This window comes from Gadus chalcogrammus, chromosome 14, assembly GCF_026213295.1.
Source record: "Gadus chalcogrammus isolate NIFS_2021 chromosome 14, NIFS_Gcha_1.0, whole genome shotgun sequence".
Lineage (NCBI taxonomy): Eukaryota > Metazoa > Chordata > Actinopteri > Gadiformes > Gadidae > Gadus > Gadus chalcogrammus.
This window is the reverse complement of record NC_079425.1, coordinates 16,495,242-16,512,430: the sequence shown is the minus strand read 5'-3', so window position 1 is coordinate 16,512,430 and position 17,189 is coordinate 16,495,242. Positions and strand designations below refer to the sequence as shown.

At 40.1% G+C, this 17,189-nt stretch overlaps 3 protein-coding genes across 4 annotated transcripts in view; 1 reads left to right on the top strand and 2 right to left on the bottom strand.

Moving 5' to 3' along the window:
* Positions 1 to 357: 357 nt before the first annotated feature.
* On the bottom strand, positions 358 to 7,402 carry LOC130403896 (uncharacterized). 2 transcript variants are annotated; one of them, XM_056608426.1, is made up of 15 exons: positions 7,047 to 7,402; positions 6,507 to 6,672; positions 5,793 to 5,986; positions 5,570 to 5,674; positions 5,061 to 5,199; positions 4,384 to 4,534; positions 4,033 to 4,168; positions 3,679 to 3,831; positions 3,459 to 3,496; positions 3,305 to 3,334; positions 3,011 to 3,177; positions 2,129 to 2,592; positions 1,756 to 1,855; positions 1,066 to 1,321; positions 358 to 821 (listed from the first exon to the last, which is right to left on the bottom strand). In XM_056608426.1, the coding sequence occupies exons 2-15, from the start codon at positions 6,636 to 6,638 to the stop codon at positions 730 to 732; spliced, it is 2,157 nt and encodes a 718-aa protein (XP_056464401.1). In that variant the 5' UTR covers positions 6,639 to 6,672; positions 7,047 to 7,402; the 3' UTR covers positions 358 to 729. The 2 variants fall into 2 exon arrangements, with proteins under 2 accessions (XP_056464401.1, XP_056464402.1); XM_056608427.1 differs by having other exon boundaries at positions 7,179 to 7,402.
* An 84-nt stretch (positions 7,403 to 7,486) lies between these two features.
* Positions 7,487 to 14,101, bottom strand: taldo1 (transaldolase 1). Its single transcript, XM_056608428.1, has 8 exons — positions 13,893 to 14,101; positions 12,366 to 12,489; positions 11,965 to 12,072; positions 11,430 to 11,561; positions 9,683 to 9,858; positions 8,627 to 8,824; positions 7,992 to 8,137; positions 7,487 to 7,882 (listed from the first exon to the last, which is right to left on the bottom strand). Exons 1-8 carry the CDS (start codon positions 13,990 to 13,992, stop codon positions 7,850 to 7,852), a joined length of 1,017 nt encoding a protein of 338 aa, XP_056464403.1. The 5' UTR covers positions 13,993 to 14,101; the 3' UTR covers positions 7,487 to 7,849.
* A 10-nt stretch (positions 14,102 to 14,111) lies between these two features.
* The window catches only part of tspan4a (tetraspanin 4a), an 83,641-nt gene continuing 80,563 nt past the window's right edge, over positions 14,112 to 17,189 (top strand). The window contains exon 1 of the mRNA XM_056608430.1: positions 14,112 to 14,820. The gene's annotated coding sequence lies outside the window, so the exon portion shown is untranslated. The remainder of the gene's footprint in view (positions 14,821 to 17,189) is intronic.

The window sequence follows — 17,189 nt, the reverse complement described above, 5'->3', positions numbered from 1 at the left end:
TCTACAAAATACACAAATCATATGAACTTGATATAATACCAAGAACGTGCTTTTGTTTAAGAGGGTATTTTACGAATAACCTTCTTTTTTTTACGACTACTTTTTTTTGAAGGACCCAATTAAAAAAAAAACCAACTACAGTTCTTTAAACATATCTTGATGAGCAGGTTAATGTTGTTCTAGTAGGCTGCTGTTATGCAAAGTTTTGTATTTTGGGGTATTTTTATTTAATTATTGCTCACCTATATAATTATAATTTTAAGTTTATTTTTTGATTGCATTTATATTAAGCATTAGGTCTAGGCCTAATGTCCAATAATATATGAAGACGTTGTTTGGTCGGTACTATTTATTCAGAAGAAAACAGGCAATTTTGTTTTGGATATGTGGGCTTTATTCAAATTGCAGCAGATTACATTTACCATTTGTCCCGTTCTTTAACAGATTTTTAGCGATCATGTTGTTTAGGAAAACAACCACATGGTTTACATCTAAAAAGAACATGCAGCAATGTTATACATTTGTTCCATAAGAGGAACAGCATGTTTTCGCTTGGCATCTTGAAGTGTTACAAGTTAACATGTAGCAGGCATCAGGGGTTTTGTAAAATATAAATGATTTAAAAGAATAACAAGTCTATGTATCGAGAGCATGGTGAGAAGCATATTTTATTTTCCCAGTGTTGGGTTCGCACTTATCACTTGTTAAATGCTTATTACACAGACCGCTTCAGATATTCCAGTGACAAAGCAGAACTTGAAGAAATATATTAAGGGTTGGAATAATCAATGCTGCTGTCATGGCTTTGGTTTCAGGAGGAGCTGGAAAACAAACAGAGCAGTAATAAATTTGCACAATCAGTTGTATTTTCGTAGGCTGCTTTACAGTAGACAGTATACTGAATAAACCTGTAGGTTTATTCAGTATTCCATCCATCAAACACAGTTTGATGGATGGAAAACTATATTTAGTCAAACATTTATGTCAACACAAGGGGCCAATAATAACAATGTTCTCCCATGTTTTCTCCATGAAAATTGGGCGAAAAGAAAGGGGAATCTTTACCATTTGCAGAGGCAGTTGCCATCCCTTCCCTTGGGGGGGTAGTAGTCGCTGCAGGTTGGTTTCCAGCGCTAGTAGGGATATTGCTGGAGGGTAAGCTTTCAAGTGCTAAGCTCACAGCTCCCGACCTGATGGTGTAGGTGGTGGTGGACAACCAGTCTGTCATGATTGAAGTACTTTTGAAGTTGCTACAGGGGTCAGGACAATTGTGAGAAGGCAAGGTAGGCATGCAAAGATGCACCTTACACTCCGTAAACATCTAAAAAAGACAACAAATTAAGCAAATGACAGTTCATTTTAGTTCAATGACTAATCCTAGTTATTGAATATGTTCAATTAACAAAATAAAAAATGAAACATTTTGAAGAAACCCCATGCTCAAATGGTTCTTATTATGCTTTCAGATTGAAATCCTTTGGGCAAATTATGGGTTGGCTTTAGGAGATGATAAATGACTATATTACTGACCTGTTTGTGGTTTCAGCTAAGAGCAGCAAAGAATTATCACCCAGACCAATATAGACATTTCTATTGTAAAAAGAACTAAGTACCACTCCCAGCACAACTCCTTCTACCTCTGCTTCAAGCTATAACATGTTGATGGGGATGCAGAGGCGGTGCTTCCGAAAATGCATGTGTGTGTGCTAAAAGGTTTTTTGGTCGGTGGCTAGGAAATATGGAGAACAGACATACTCTTGATCCATGTATTTCAATGCTGCTTATATTAAGGCGGTAAGTCTTGAAAGATTTGTCCGGAGTAAGAAGTTCAACGATGCTGCTGGAACCCACACACCTAGGGAAAGTGATCGTTTTGAATGATAATATAAATAAATAATAATACAATTCAACCATAATTAATGCATAAAAACGGTGCATGTAGTATTAAATTAAATTTAAATGGACATATCTCTGCACTCAAGGACACCATACAAAGATACACAAAAGTCATTAAAGAGAAACAACAATAGATACAAATAATAACAATAGTAAGGGACATAGCAATTCGCATCAGATGGAAAAGGCCGTTTTGAACAGATGTGTTTTGAGCTGTCTTAATTATCCTTACCCCTGTTCAAGAAGTGTTTGTGGGTCAGAAAGGTCCTCTGTCACTGACCAAATACAATTTTCCACAAACAGCTCCGCTCTGCCCTTCCTGTAGTTGGACATCACGTACAGGTCCAGCTGTTCAACCTGTGGCTGGGCAGCAGGAAAAAGTCTTCTCTTTGGTCTTTGCAGCTCAACCGCCTGCAAGGCATACCTAGTTGGTGTCGGAATTCTCAAATGGCGAAAGGTGGCATTTTGCATGATACTTGAAAATGGCCCGTGGTCAGGCAAGGAAAAATTAAGCCAAAACGAGACACTGCCAAAGATCTGCTCCTCTTCGCCAATAATGCTCCTGTATTGACCTTGGGCCTTGACTGGTGAGATATGGCAGGCAAGCGGGAGAATGAGTGAAGGCAGGCGGCGGATCATGGTGTCACTGTGCATGCTTTGCAGAGTGTTGGTATAAATTAGCACTGAACCCACATGCTGGACAGGAAGAAGAGAGATAAGACAAGATATCATTCATTTATATATTTTGTACTTATAATATAATTATATATAAACAATAATTCTGCCCCAAGAACACAGGATTGATGAGCTCTAGGAACACTACTTGTAATTTAAAAACGGAGTTGTGGTGTGTAACTTTGTAGTATATACTACATTTATTTACTGGGGTGTTGCTTGGCAAATTTCTGTATACATGTATTTTTGTAGGTCTCTCAAATAACAGTATTTGATCTCATTGAGACTTCCTGTTTAAATAAAGGAAATAAATTAAAATGTTTAATGTCTTAATGTCCTTTTTACATAATGTCATTCATAAATACTTCAGATAGAAAGGATTAAAATTATCATAAAAAAACAACATGAGTGGACCATAGTGGTAGTTTATGATCCTTACCACTCTCTTGGTGCCACAGCCGGTCAGTGGGATGTGAGCAGTCAGGTGTGTGTTGTTATAGGAGACGGGGCAGGTGGGGCTGTTGAGCTTAATGTTTTCCATGTTGATGTTCTTCAGTGTGATAACTGGGAGCACCAGGGTCATCTCTGTGTCCGAGCACTCCAGATCTTGGGGAAAAGAGGCGTTAGATGTGGGGAACACATGTTTATACCGGCGCCGTGATATACTCTCTATGGACTCTGTAAGGTCATTTATAAGCATGCTGCGTTTATTAAAGATGGTTGCATTCTCAACTTGTTCCTGGAGGCAAAGTCATCGTTTCCCCTAGAAGGAAAGAAACAAAGAAACAAAACAAACTTAGCCTATGCAAAGTGCATGCATTTAATCAGGTTTAGGATTTATTATATGTGTATCTTGGTAAAATATGTTAACGCTGGTTAAATCTTACTTTGATGTATCCATAGACATCGAGGTTCTGATTGTGAACTGTAAAGATGGAGAATGTGTACATACCAATATTAATTTATTCTTTGATAACGGATGCTCTTTTCTAGATCCAGATTTCTACATTTAAACAATTTGCCTTATTGCTACTTGTTTTATCTGATATTAACAGAGATATAATGGCTGGTTACATACATTTACGTTCTACACACAGTGACGCTGACCTGATTGTATTAGCAGAGAAGCAGATGGGTAGGATAGGAGGCAGTGTGTTTGGCGCACAGACCCATGTGACTTCTTTAGTGCTCATTGTCTCAGTTGTTATGAGGCCTGACATGAAGAGGTCAGGAGGGCCAACTACTCCAATCTCTACAACACTGCAGAAGACAAAATATAAAGACTTTTACACAGAGCGAAAAATATAAAAATAAAAAGGGACATTTCTACCTCACAGCTTTACAAATCTGTGTTGTTTGAATTAGTTTGAATTGGCAGTTGAATAAAAACTATTTCGGTCAATATTCTTGGAATAAAGTTTTGTATCTTCCGGAAAATTGAATGAAACCCCTTCTGGATACCTCTCCAGCTCTGAGGTGAAGGTGGCGGTCAGGTTGACTTGTTCATATGGCAGAATGGTCAATCTTGTATCCCTCAGAGGACTTTGGCCAGTAGCAACTGGTTCTGCACTGCAACCAGAAGAAGACGCTTCCTCCACTGAAAAACAGTAAAAGGTTATGATGACTTGCACATTTAAAATGGAGTAAAAACAAGGGATATCAGAGGAGGAGCAGGTTACATTTGTGGCCACCACAGATCAATTTCTCTTTACGTATCTTGTCTGAGAGCACATAGTAGTAGTTGCATTTTAATGTTCACACTGTGTAACCTGGGTTTTGGGCCTTTCATGGAAGTTAAGCCACACGACTCACCAGTAAGGGAGAGGTACACAGGGATAGAGCTGAGTGGCTTGGGGTCTTCATTTGAACTCAGTTTGGATTGGGGAAGTAAGTCCTCCACCATTAACATCACAGAGTACTGGCCGGCAGATGCTTCTCCGCTAAATGACAGCATACATTTTTCCTGGCAAAAGTAATTACCCAAATAGATCTCAATAAAACAGCTTATATAGCAAATATATTGTATCTGCAGGCATACAATTATGTATGAGTCTTGTTTTCATTCCCAGCATACATGCTAAATAAATGTATGTTTTTAACAAAAATGTTGATGATGAAGTAATCCATAATGATCTGCTTGGAAAAATCGGTGCTAGGCTAGAGATATTTTATACATACCCACATAATTGTTTTTACCCACCGTTGAAGTTCTATTTTTGGGGGACTTAGACACACATTTCCTACCTAGCATAACAGATTATCTTATGCAAGGGAAAAGTCCCTTAATTCTGAAGAAAGAAACCTTGCGATGGAACACGGAGTAATGGAGAGGGCAATGGGTGTCATAATGGTGAAAAGCAAACAAAGTTGAAGCACAATTAAATTGTGCTAAAATATAGAATTTGCAATGATCTTATGTGGTGGCTAGTGAGTCAACTTATTGCCGTGGGGTCATGATGGTTAGTAGTTATGAAAACAACAAGGCTCACCTCATTGAGCTCTATAAAAGAGTGTTGGGTGCACCCATGGCACTCCCCCTGGTCTGCACGGGCAAAGCGGCACCGAACTGGGTCCTTGTCCAGGTCGAGGAGGGACAGATTGATGCGGTGAGGGCAGCCAGCAATGGCCCTGTGGAAAGGTAAATCCCTGGTATCATGCCACATGAACCCATGTGGTGCCAGAATATGACAGTATGGGGTCATAACAGCACAAATAGATCAAAGTCGGTATTGTCATGCATAAACAAATCATTATGGGCCGGTAATAATCTATAGTTACCTATTTTCCCCTCTGGAATTAATAAAGTATAAACTTAATTCCCTACTTTCCAATTATATTATTAACTAGTCATCTCTTTGGTTGGCAGACACAAGGATTATCTAATTGATTCTCTAATACTAAACTGTCTCAAAAATGTATTATTGTTGGCATCACAAAATTAAACGAAATGATGGTGAAGGTCTGTGTGTGCAGGGATGTGTAAGTGGGCTTTGATTACCTCAGAGGTGGTGGGAGGGCAACATAAGGGGGTCTGTTGAGTTTGGTGGTATTAGCTCGTACCGTGGCCTCCGTCCGAATGAACACATCCCAAGTCACTTTGGACCTTTAAGAAATACCAAAGCAAGCATACTGTTTGTCTAAATGCAAGGATCTGAACATTAAAGCAACGAAATGGTCAATCAAATTGATCATTTCTGAATAGAAAGTAGTTGACGGCATACCCTAATTCAAAAGTGGCACTGTAGTTGCTGGGAATAGTCTTCTGCCATCTGCGGATGCACCAACCAGGGCCGGGCTTTGTGCCAGTGAAAGGTGTAGTTGTAGGATGTACTTTGCAGTCCTCCTCACCCTCAGCACACACTCCAGTCAGGTCTGGACACGGGTTCGGTGCAGCCACCATGAAATGGGCTCTCACCTAACAAAGAGTATTTTTTTAACACCATTATGGAGGGACAGTACCGAACAAGGTCATCATCAGCACTGGAATCAGTTCTGAACAAAAACAAAATAATCAACCCCTCTTATAATAATTGTATGACAACGGCTGGAATTGCCAGGGGGGGCCCTGAATACCCTCTCCAAAAATATACTCGAACACCTAGGAAAATAAAAACAAGAAATTACCTTAAAGCTAGGGCTTTAAGATATAGACATCAGTGTCTATGAGAGATAGATGTGTATATATATTGTAGAATGCAATGAGCAGCCCATAGTAACTAGCCTACCTGGATACAAACAGAGTAGCTGGGTAGAAACAAAGTCAATAACTGGAGAATGGAAGAATGCACTGCACCCATTGTTTCCTCAGCATATGTAGTATGATATATCCTAACTATTTCCAAGACAAAGTCAAATCCAACTTATTCAACCAATACATACAAATGTTAAGGCTCCAGGGCATCACTGGGGGTGGAAAAAAAGCAAGAGGTGCTCACCGTTTTCCCTCCATTGGTCTCTATAGGGACAACATGGACCACTGCACCCAGAGGAGGGGCACTGTGTGCTGGATCCAACTGTAACAAAGTCAGACTCTGCACCAGGACCACCCAAGTAAAGCTTGACAACATCCCAGCTTGTCACTCCAGACAGGTGTAGTAAACCCTTGGGGCACAAATGTTACCATGGTGAGTATGCCTACTGAGCTAACAATGCCAGCTTATTCATTTTTTTCACGGGGAAATATGATCTAGTATTTTAAAGCCCACACAAATGTGGCTATGGATGGTTATTTTCACAAGACATCGTTAAAATCTCTTCAGTTTCCATTTCTACTCGTTGGACAGATATTGAGTGACTAAGTGAATATCCTACATAACCATTAACATTTCAAGCGTTGACACTATTTATGCTGAGCATTTGCAATTTTCTAATCAATTTGAATTGATGCGTTAAACATTATCAAGGAACAAATTTTAAACCAGTTTTCCCAGTTAGTAAAAAGTTAGATTAATGCAGAATCAAGTTAACATCCTTACCACTAATGCCAGTATTTGCCAAGATGACCAATAGTTCTTTAGAAAACCTCCCAACCTGTTTATGTTGCATATATTCACATACAATAGAATGGAGTGCTTACCAGCACAAAACATAAAAACAAGTCTGATTACCAATTGCAATTGAATTCTTCTAGATCCTTCACTCAAAAGCGAAACCCTCAGCTGAACAGTAGTTTAAAAGATGCATCACGTTCAGCTACAATACACAAGGAAGTTGCTGTACCACTCAATTCGCTCACTGCATTGATATGGCTTAAGGGAAGTAGGCGGGGATTTAACATGAGAGAAGAATGATGTTGAACTTGCTAGACCAGAGATGTGACATAAGAGCACACATCTGCGAACACATTAGTTGTTAAACACATTGCAGTGTACTTTTTCTAAATGTTGACATTGTTTTGGTAGAAAACAGACAAATATTTAAAACAGATCTTTATTTACATTCGGTGGAATGTCAGAGTTGATGTTCATTTTGCGATGTACCTTTTGAGTACTGTATAAAATAAATGTATACTTTTAATAGCCTATATAAATGTAGAAGATTCTGTTCAATTGGTTTACTGAGCAAGGCTAATAATATGCATTTAAGCCAAGCGGTTATAAGTTTGTTCAGAATTCAGGAACATTGTAGTAGACTTGATGGTCGTTTTTAGAGGGCCTTCCAGGGGGCGGGGGGTTCCAAGTTCCCTGGTTCCTCGGTTATGATGGTCCACAATACAAACAGTCACCACACATCTTAAAGGGTTAGACGCTTGGATGGGACCATGTGCCTCCTTCCTCCATTACTGGCCGTTCTTCACATTAAGAACTTTCTCCTGTAGGACAAGCAAGGAAAAAAAGGTACAAGTCATTATATTTGGCCAGGAGATACAACCAAGTTATGTGTTGAAGTGGCTTTCCTCCATGGCCGTGATCAAGGTGTACCTTTATCATGCACTCCAGTTTAACGGCGTCGGCAGCAAACTTGCGAATGCCGTCTGAAAGCTTCTCCACGGCCATGCGGTCCTCGTTGTGCTCCCAGCGAAAGGCCTTCTCATCCAGGTGAACCTTGTCCAGATCACAGTCCTTGGCTGCACACAGAGAGACACAACCAGAGGTTACACGAGTGGCACACTAGCCACCAGCCTTTGGAAATCATAACTAAAAGTACATTACAAAAGTGACAGGAATGTCAGGTTTGTAACAACAACATATGCAATAGATAAGAACGTTACGTTACAACACTGGCAGGTAAATACTATTTGGGGATACCGTAGTCTTCTAAACTTACTTAATCATCATATTCATCAGAATATGAAGGGCTGCAGGGAAGATTCAAGAAAGCATAAAAGGGCAAGAGCCTCGCCTTCATGCACCTGTGATTGACGGGTAGGATGGATTCCCGGAACCAATTAGGGAGGAGAAGCCCTGATTAGCCATTCAATCTTACCTACAGCCCCTTTTAGCTACATAGTAGGCAAAACAGTAAATGCTTTTTGTTTGTCGTCTGTTCAGAAAGCATTAGACAACAATGGCTATATGACTTCAGGGGAGCCTCTGTCTGAGCTATACAGCCATACCGTTCTTCTCATTGAGCATCTCTTTGATAGTGCCATGGTCCTGGCTGAGTTCTTCCAGTAAGCCGGGGGAGATGGTGAGCAGGTCGCAGCCAGCCAGGGCCTTGACTTCCCCGGTGTTCCTGAAGGAGGCGCCCATCACCACAGTGGCGTAGCCAAACTTCTTGTAGTAGTTGTAGATCTTGGTCACACTCAGTACACCTGTATTTCGAGGGTACATATTAACATGCATAGCTAAATCTTTTCAAGCTTGTGGTCAACCAATCAAGAAGACAATCTATATTAGAGACACTGCAGATGTTATTGCTGCATGATCAGGTGTGGGAAAGGGGAACAACTTAGCCCTGAGGTCTTGGACTACTTTGGATGTTTTTCACAATTTACCCTTATTTTTCATAAAGAAAAATTATAATTTCTTAAGCAAAATGTCATCCATATTGGCTGATCATTTTTCACTTTGAGATCCTGATTCAAAACACAGGACATATGTGCTTAGTAAACACATACTACAACATTTGATTTTGTATCATATTCTTACAAATGAAAAACTGAACAAACAGCAAAAATTTATAATATTGTAAACATGATCATGTCAAAATATATGAGAATTGATTGCATTTGAGCCTGCAGGCTCTTATGGAAGAGCAAACCTTCAAACAATTGTGTTTGTATTGGTTGTTCAAACCACGTGCTGCAATTTTTTTTTCCTATTGGCAAATAGGAAATCTGTGTAGAACTAGTACAATCATTTAGACAAATACATTTTTAAACTAACAGAAGCAAAACCAGTGCCCTCTGCTGGAATATCATGGTAGTATATGGAGCTAATGTGGTACATCTTTTCATAAATCTGCCGTAATATGCTTGAACTCAGAGGTTCAAAGAGCAACTTTAAACTGTCATATAACTTTATTGTCTTCATAGTATCCTTTGAAAGCATACAGACGTGCTTGAGAACTGGTCTACGACAGCTTTATCAGATCGCCGACCGTTTCCTTGTAAATATTAAGAAGGTGTGCTAGGCATTCAAGGGCTGTGTGTAAAACTAAAAAAAATGACCTGGGTCCTCGTGTGGCTCATAGCTTTTGCAGCCGGTGCTTTCCTTGTACCAGTCCAGAATGCGCCCCACAAAGGGTGAGATGAGGGTGACCTTGGCCTCTGCGCAGGCCACAGCCTGAGCGAAGGAAAACAGCAGGGTCATGTTGCAATGGACGCCATGCTTCTCCTCCAGCTCTCTGGGAACACACACACACACAACATCCAAGTTAACCCCCCCCATCTACACATGTGCAACTTGAAGCCTGTAGGGCTGTACCCCGAAAGTCGACATTGTGGAATTGTCTTTCCTGTTGTTGTCCGAAGGGTACAATCGTTTAGGTTCTCATATATGTGCATTATAATAACGGCATCAAATATGATACAGAGGCTTAAGACACAGGATTTCCGTTCAATACGGATTATGATTGTTACTAAGCAGTTATTACAACAGAACTATTGCCTCAAAAAGGTGTATTTCATGTTAGGAGGAGCATGTACATAACCTAGCTCTGTGTCAATTTGTTTTCAATTGATTGATTGCAACTTTAAATGAAAACTGTAAAGCTGAAACAATGGCGTTGGAGCAGTCAAATGGAGTCATGGAGTCCGTCAAACGGACAAGATTAATTTGACTGATTATTTTTTTAAATGTTTAGCAACCCTGGCCTACGCCCAAATTTAGGATTGAGTATGCAATTAGCGAGGCAGGTGATGTAGAAGAATGGCGAATATCGGCCACTCCATGTCTTGAGAAAGTCTCAAACGTTGTGAAAACAGGCTACGAGATGTAAAAAAACAGCCAAAATGTTCCCACCACAGTAATGTCATAATCTTTCTACATCATTACCAGATGCAGAGAGGTAGTCTCGGAAGTAGGACGACCTGCAGTTGCCCTGAACAAAATACTTTTTGTACTGGAGACCGTGATCGAACCCAATAAGAAGACAAATCATTTATATCATCACGTGTTAACGGTGCCTTTAATGTGGTATTTAAGATATACCTATTTACAATAATAACGAGATACAACACGTCACATAAAACTAAAAACGTAGGTTTGTGGAATTTCGATGTATATGCTGACATGAGCTCCGCTGCATCTGGGTAAATATGCTTGTGCCCGCCACATGCAAGTGGTCGGGAACCAGATACCTTGGGAACCATTAGGCTTGTAACACCCAGGTTGCAGGCGTCGTTGTTAGTGCATTGTGGGTCGCGGTGGGACCGGACTTTGATGCTCCTGATGTGAATCCGTAACAAAATATTGGCCTATGCCGAAAGCTTGTGAAAGCGTTTTTAAGTTTTTCTGACTTCCCATGCCTTTCTTGCACAAGGTTCAGCGGGCTCCAAATTTGTTGTTTTCAACTAATCTCTACATGAGCTGTACTCTAGCCAGAGCTACTATAGTAGTTTAAATTAGTAAATATTTTTTGACAAGAGGAGATGTCACTAGCCCCAAAGACACACTACCTTGGAGTGCTTCTATAAATTTGAACCGGGCTGCCCAGTTTACATTAGTGTTGATTGGTTCCATAATCAAAAATATTTTTAAGACCTGTCGCAATTGTATTAAAAATTCATTGAAGGTCTAAAATTCAGATTATTGAATTTTAGACTTTTTAAGAACACGTGGAATCCCTGCATACAGTCTGTGCAAGGACTAATCTAAGTTTAGCCGTGCATGTACATGTCCATAGTGGTTTAGTCTAAAGACAGTAGTGGTTGTATGCTTATTTTCCCACACAAAAAAGCCACTTCGTACACTTACTTCCCAGCCTGGATGCCCTCCCAGGTGGACGAGAGCTTGATGAGGATGCGCTCCTTGTCGATTCCCTCAACCTTATACAGAGCAATGAGCTTCAGGGCCCTGGCTACCATTTCATCCTTGTTGTAGGAGAGCCTGGGGAGGAGAGATGAAACCATCAAACATGGTCACTATGGACGGAATAAGGCCATACTGTGAGCCTTCACACTTTCTATGGCACCCATCTCTGTAGTAGACTGTAGTAACTTCATGGTAAAACATTCTGGCCTCAAGACTATTTTTATTAAGACCCAAGTTGCAATTATCAGTGTTAGACAATTAAAAGGACCTAGCGCATGTCAATGACAGGCCTGACATTCTTGGCCTCTACTTTGTGCTTTTGTCAAAGAACAAACACTGGAGGAACTGGAAGCCTGCATTTCCTTGATGCTGAAATCAGTGGGACTCAGGAGTGTAAAGTTAAAAGAAGGGAGTTCTTGATTTAATGTAAAGGCCTATCCTGGGAGAAGAGCTGTACGTACGGCATGCCCCCTCTTACCGTGCGTCCACCTCGGTGGAGACCCGGCCTGGGATCTTCTTGAGGATCTCAAGGCCAAAACTGACAAACAGTTTATCCATGATGTTGGTTAACTCCTCATCTTCAGTTCTGAAGAGAAAAAAAAAAGACCTCAGAGCTTTGTAATTCTCATCATAGTTAAATTGTTACACCATGGGCAGTTGAGACCATTTAGTGACTACCATTTCATTAATGAGAAAGTGAGATCTAAAATTAAATTCATAATCGGGCCTTAAAATCAGGACCATAATGGAATCATTTTACAAAATATAACAGAGACAAACAACCGGGTGCCATCTCCATGTGCAAGATCCGGGTTATGATTTACAACTGAAGTTCATGTGTGCAATTTGTGCAATTTTGAAAACAATGAAACAACCTACCCGCCTTTGGTGATGCCATATTTAATGGCCTGGTCAACGAGGTGCTGGTAGGCAGGCATCTTGGCAGCAGCCAGGATGAGGGAAGGGTTGGTGGTCGCATCTTGGGGCTTGTACTCTTCGATTGCTAAAGAACGGGCAGAAATTGGGATTAGGATGGCAAGTTCCTATACAAAAGGTCATATCCACAGAATTAAAAAGAGGTTGGCCTCTAATCCTTTCCAGTAGAGTCACGACAGTCACGGCCTGTTTACAAATCACAGGAGAAATTCCTTGTTGCGTAATCTGAGAAGGCGTGAGAAAAGTTTACTATCTGGCCGACATCTACAGGACCACAACATTTTTCTCCATGTCTTCCAATCCGTAGAAGTTAACAGACAATTTTAATTGATGCGATATACAAGAACTCAAGCATCAAGAAATCTGCAGTTCTCCCACTTTTTATGACAAAGCTCATGCTCACTAATGTAAACTTAAAATTGTCCCTACCTAAATGTGCACTTAATTTTACACAAATGTGACAATAACTGACATGCTGAGGCCTGCCATAACCAGCATTGGTTTAAAAGAACCAACGGCTGATTATTTTACCCAGAGTAACTACAGTAGTAATTTGTTTCGTTCTCTGCTTCAGTGCCTGTGGGCAGTCATCCTCTTTTCTATTAAGTAGTCGTTTATGACAACTATATATTTAGTGAACAAACAGTAGGCTATAGTAAAGTTACCTAAACCAATTTACCAAAAAAAGAAAGACACCTACAAATTACATCTTTAGTATCCAATCTGCACATAAAGGGACACATAAGATCGTTGTGACACCTGATGCAGGTTACCCATCCTGTTGAAGCGGTTAGAAACGCGTGAGGAAACAGTAAATGAGGACGTTTTTCTGCCTTGTCATCCTGACTCGCAGGGCAAGCAGGAAGCATGAGGAAATGTCCACATTGCCAAACAGGTTATCAATTACTTCCTCGTTCAGATTATCTATTTGATAACAGATTATAAAAAATCTATCGCATTTAAAAAATACCAAATGTTAAATTTCCAAACAATCACCAATGAACTATTTAAAGGTATGTCTAGGTTATTATCAGCTAAAACAGACAAAAAAAGTTAATGAACGAGGTGTATTGTTCAATGCAACATAGAGCATTCTAGTTGCGAGCAGCTGTGTACGATATTGCAAGACGAGCAAGCGAAGTTAAATATGCATTGAGTTACGTTGATCTAAAAACGCAAAGTAATCTGCAATTAAAAACAAAGCTAACACAAAGTTCCTCATGTCGGAAAATGTTAAGGTCTGAAATGGGATTCAAAAGATTTTACCTCATTCTCACGGCAAAACTTGAGACGAATAATGAAGTCATGAAATAACATGACCTGCTATTTAGCAACTCAAGTGCGCAGCGCTTTACCGTTAGCCAGTTACATTTTGGGTATTTGAATTGAGATGGCACGGAGGTCATTCACATTACGATTAGCTATCACTTCCCGTAAGCTGCTAGGCTATCGAAAAAGTAAAAATGTTACCATTGAAATCCCCAGTGTCGGCCACTACTACAGTGTATTTCTTCAGTTGGTTTAAAGCTGACTCCATTTTTCGCCGTTTGTCCGGTGACAGACTAGACATGTTGATGAGGTACAAAGAGTCTTTTATACACAGTAAACACGTGAGACCAGATGGAATTTCAGCACCACGGAAGCGCCGTGAAACAGGAAGGAACTACCCGGAACCAGCCCTTATTATCTAGAGTCAGACCAACACGGCCGCTGCCCATTTAGTTAGTTATTATCTCGTGATCTACGGCACTTATTGGGTCGTTTAATAACTAATAATTATTTAATGTTAGGACTACGGTTGACCTACATACCAATTCCAAATCTTAAATTATTTAATAATGACTTCTTCATTATTATTTGTGTTAAAAAAACAACAAGATGTTCCGTTGAACGACACCCACTGTAGGTTGTTTAGATCAACTGCAAAGAGTGACAACCTTATTCAAAAAGAGAACGGTTTTAGAATTAATATTAATTTAGAATCACTGCACATTTTCTTATTTGTATGCACAAGTAAGATATCTGCTTTTTTTTACTGAAATTAATGTATATTCAATCATGTTTGTCGCAGAACGACGAACCACAGCCGACAATCCAGCATTTAAAATTGTAAAAAAAAATCGAATGCGTGCTCATTCTTTCCGTAGACGAAATTGCCATTGCTTTGTAAAGTTCACGACCAAATGATTAATGACATGTGTACTAATATTACGTCAATACTTTATTTCACCAGTAGTCATCGCCAAAGGTCTATTTTGGCCAATAACTTGAGGCGTCTTGAGGCTTGATGAAGCCAAGGAGCAAAATATAAAAACTACGGTCGGTGGAGGCAACTTTTAAAGTTGTTCCTTAGATTGAGGGATCGAGGATAACGAATAGAAAATAGATTAAGTCACTGGTAAGTAATTTATAATTTGAATTCATTGTCAGAGTCAATACTTACAGAAGCTTCATATGGCTGTTGCAATATTGGCTGTCATTCCCTTTGATTCAACTCTGTATAGTTAGCTGGGCTTTATATTTAAATGTGTACAAAAATGTTCCGATTATTATGTTAATCAGCTATCACTTGGTGTTTATACCGAAGTGCATATTCATGATCGGGTAGTAAATTATGTTTTGGATTATTGGACTGGAGCCCTGACACAAATAACAATTCGCTGAAATCGGCAACTACTCATTCAGAAATGTTTTCAAATGATACAACATACTATTCATATTATTAAAATGAGTAGATAAAGTGAAACAATTGTGAATGGTTCTTTGTTTGGTTCAGGGCGAGTGAACAGGGATGTTGATAAAAAGAAGAGAAAACATGGAGAGCAGAATAACATTTGAAAAGTACCCAACATTCCAGTGTTTATTCCCCTCAATCCTTGGTGGGGTGGGACTGTGTGGTTCCTTGAGCCTCAGCTACTAAACCATGCCAAACGCAGTCATAGTTTACCATCTCACATGTGTCCTACACCACAGCAGTCTCTTGAGCCATGCCTATCTCTCTCTCTCACACACACACACACGCACGCACGCACGCACGCACGCACACACGCACACACACCATGGTTCTTAGCATAGACCCTTTTCACAGAGGTGTCATCGAAAGGACAAACACAGGTGTCGCCCACTACACTATGGGTCTTCTACTTTCTTGGCCTAGGGAATTGAGTAGACGACTAGTGAAGATAAGTCGACTACTAATTCCCTGGTACATAAAAGGAGCATAGTCTGAGCATAGTCTGAAGAGGAACATCTGTGTTTGTTTTAGGACCTCTTTGAAAGGGGTATATTACTGCAGAATGGTACACTGATCGATTACTTCAATAAAAAGGGGGTGGATGTAATTATCCAGTACAGTGAAACAATCATGTTGTTTGTTTTTCGTTTGACACGGCTCATGATCCTGCAATACTGCTCAACACAGTAGCTGGATATATCACAGTTGTATGTTCTTTTATTGTGTAATACAAGAGCACAACCTCCTTTATAAAGATCCAACACTCTTCAGAACCTCATAGACCTTCTGAACCCTGTCCATTTGCAGCCGAAACTGTTCACTCCAAGAAACTTCACCCTAGCGAACGATACAGTGCAAAGAAAAACTAGTTTGGACTCAATGTTTCCTCCCAAGTTTTGGTTCTTGTTGCAAAACAACAGCAGTGCAAATGATATGGACGCATATAGAAATAGCTGTGGTCGGAGTGGTGGTGCGAGTGTTTCCTTCAGCTCCTGTTAGTGGTATTTTAAAGGCAAGTACTGTGGCTGCGTTGTGTAGCTCACTCTAGGTGTGGCAGCTCCTGATAATTACGCTGAACACTGGCTCCAAAGAAAATGGACATGAATGTACTACACAGACAAGCCTTATGCTACCAGTTCCTTACTGTGTGTGCGTGCGTGTGTGTATTTTCCTCTGCCCATATGTTCATTTCATCCGCTGGTTTTTTTACTGCCTTTGTGAGCCCGATATTTATTCAGCCCCACGCTTCTTGGTTCTGCTGAGTGAACGCCCTATAAGGAGGGCTGGAATGAAAGGTATGTTGGCAGGAAATATGGATTTGAGGATAAACGGAGGAGACATAGCAAAGCTTAAGATTAGGGTGGCAAGGACACTTGGATACCCCTCCTCCTTCTCATCTTCTTCATCCTCCTACTCTTCTTCCTCTGCCTACACACACACACACACACACGCACACGCACGCACACACACACACACACACACACACACACACACACACACACACACACACACACACACACACACACACACACACACACACACACACACACACACATACAGTTACTCAACAGATAATAAAACAGTATCATCAGAGTATTTTATTATATATTGATTTGCTGTATCTGTACGACAATGTATGACAATGTACGACATCGGTGTAGAACGTAAAAAGCATAGCTAAACTCAACAACCCTGGGGGCCCCCAACATTGGTTTTAATGGCAGACGAAAGGTTTTGTTTACCTTTACAAACTGTACTCTGTTGGTGAGAAATGAAGCATAGCAATGTATCAGGTATGGATTCAGTTCTTTCTGGACCATTTTTGCCACCCGAATGTCTGCTTGTATGGTATTGAAGGCTGATAATGAAAACTAAAAATCTTGCATAGGTCTTGGTTTGTCTAAATGTTTCGTATTTAATATTATGATAATGATGTTTAGTATATAATAATATGATAAATAATATGAACTAAGGAAATAACAGCATCTTCAGTGCCACAGCCCTGGCATTAAATGCAGCAGCCAGCTCTCTCA

Excerpts from the sequence above, each read along its gene's own strand:
- LOC130403896 (XM_056608426.1), bottom strand. The coding sequence starts at position 6,638 with ATGTTGTCAAGCTTTACTTGGGTGGTCCTGGTGCAGAGTCTGACTTTG. Across the intron at positions 3,497-3,678 it reads TTCTCTGCTAATACAATCAG|TTCACAATCAGAACCTCGAT; the intron begins GTCAGCGTCACT and ends CCATCTTTACAG. Across the intron at positions 1,856-2,128 it reads CAAACACTTCTTGAACAGGG|GTGTGTGGGTTCCAGCAGCA; the intron begins GTAAGGATAATT and ends CACTTTCCCTAG.
- taldo1 (XM_056608428.1), bottom strand. The coding sequence starts at position 13,992 with ATGTCTAGTCTGTCACCGGACAAACGGCGAAAAATGGAGTCAGCTTTA. Across the intron at positions 9,859-11,429 it reads GAGGGCATCCAGGCTGGGAA|AGAGCTGGAGGAGAAGCATG; the intron begins GTAAGTGTACGA and ends GTGTGTTCCCAG. Across the intron at positions 8,138-8,626 it reads GATGCTCAATGAGAAGAACG|CCAAGGACTGTGATCTGGAC; the intron begins GTATGGCTGTAT and ends CTCTGTGTGCAG.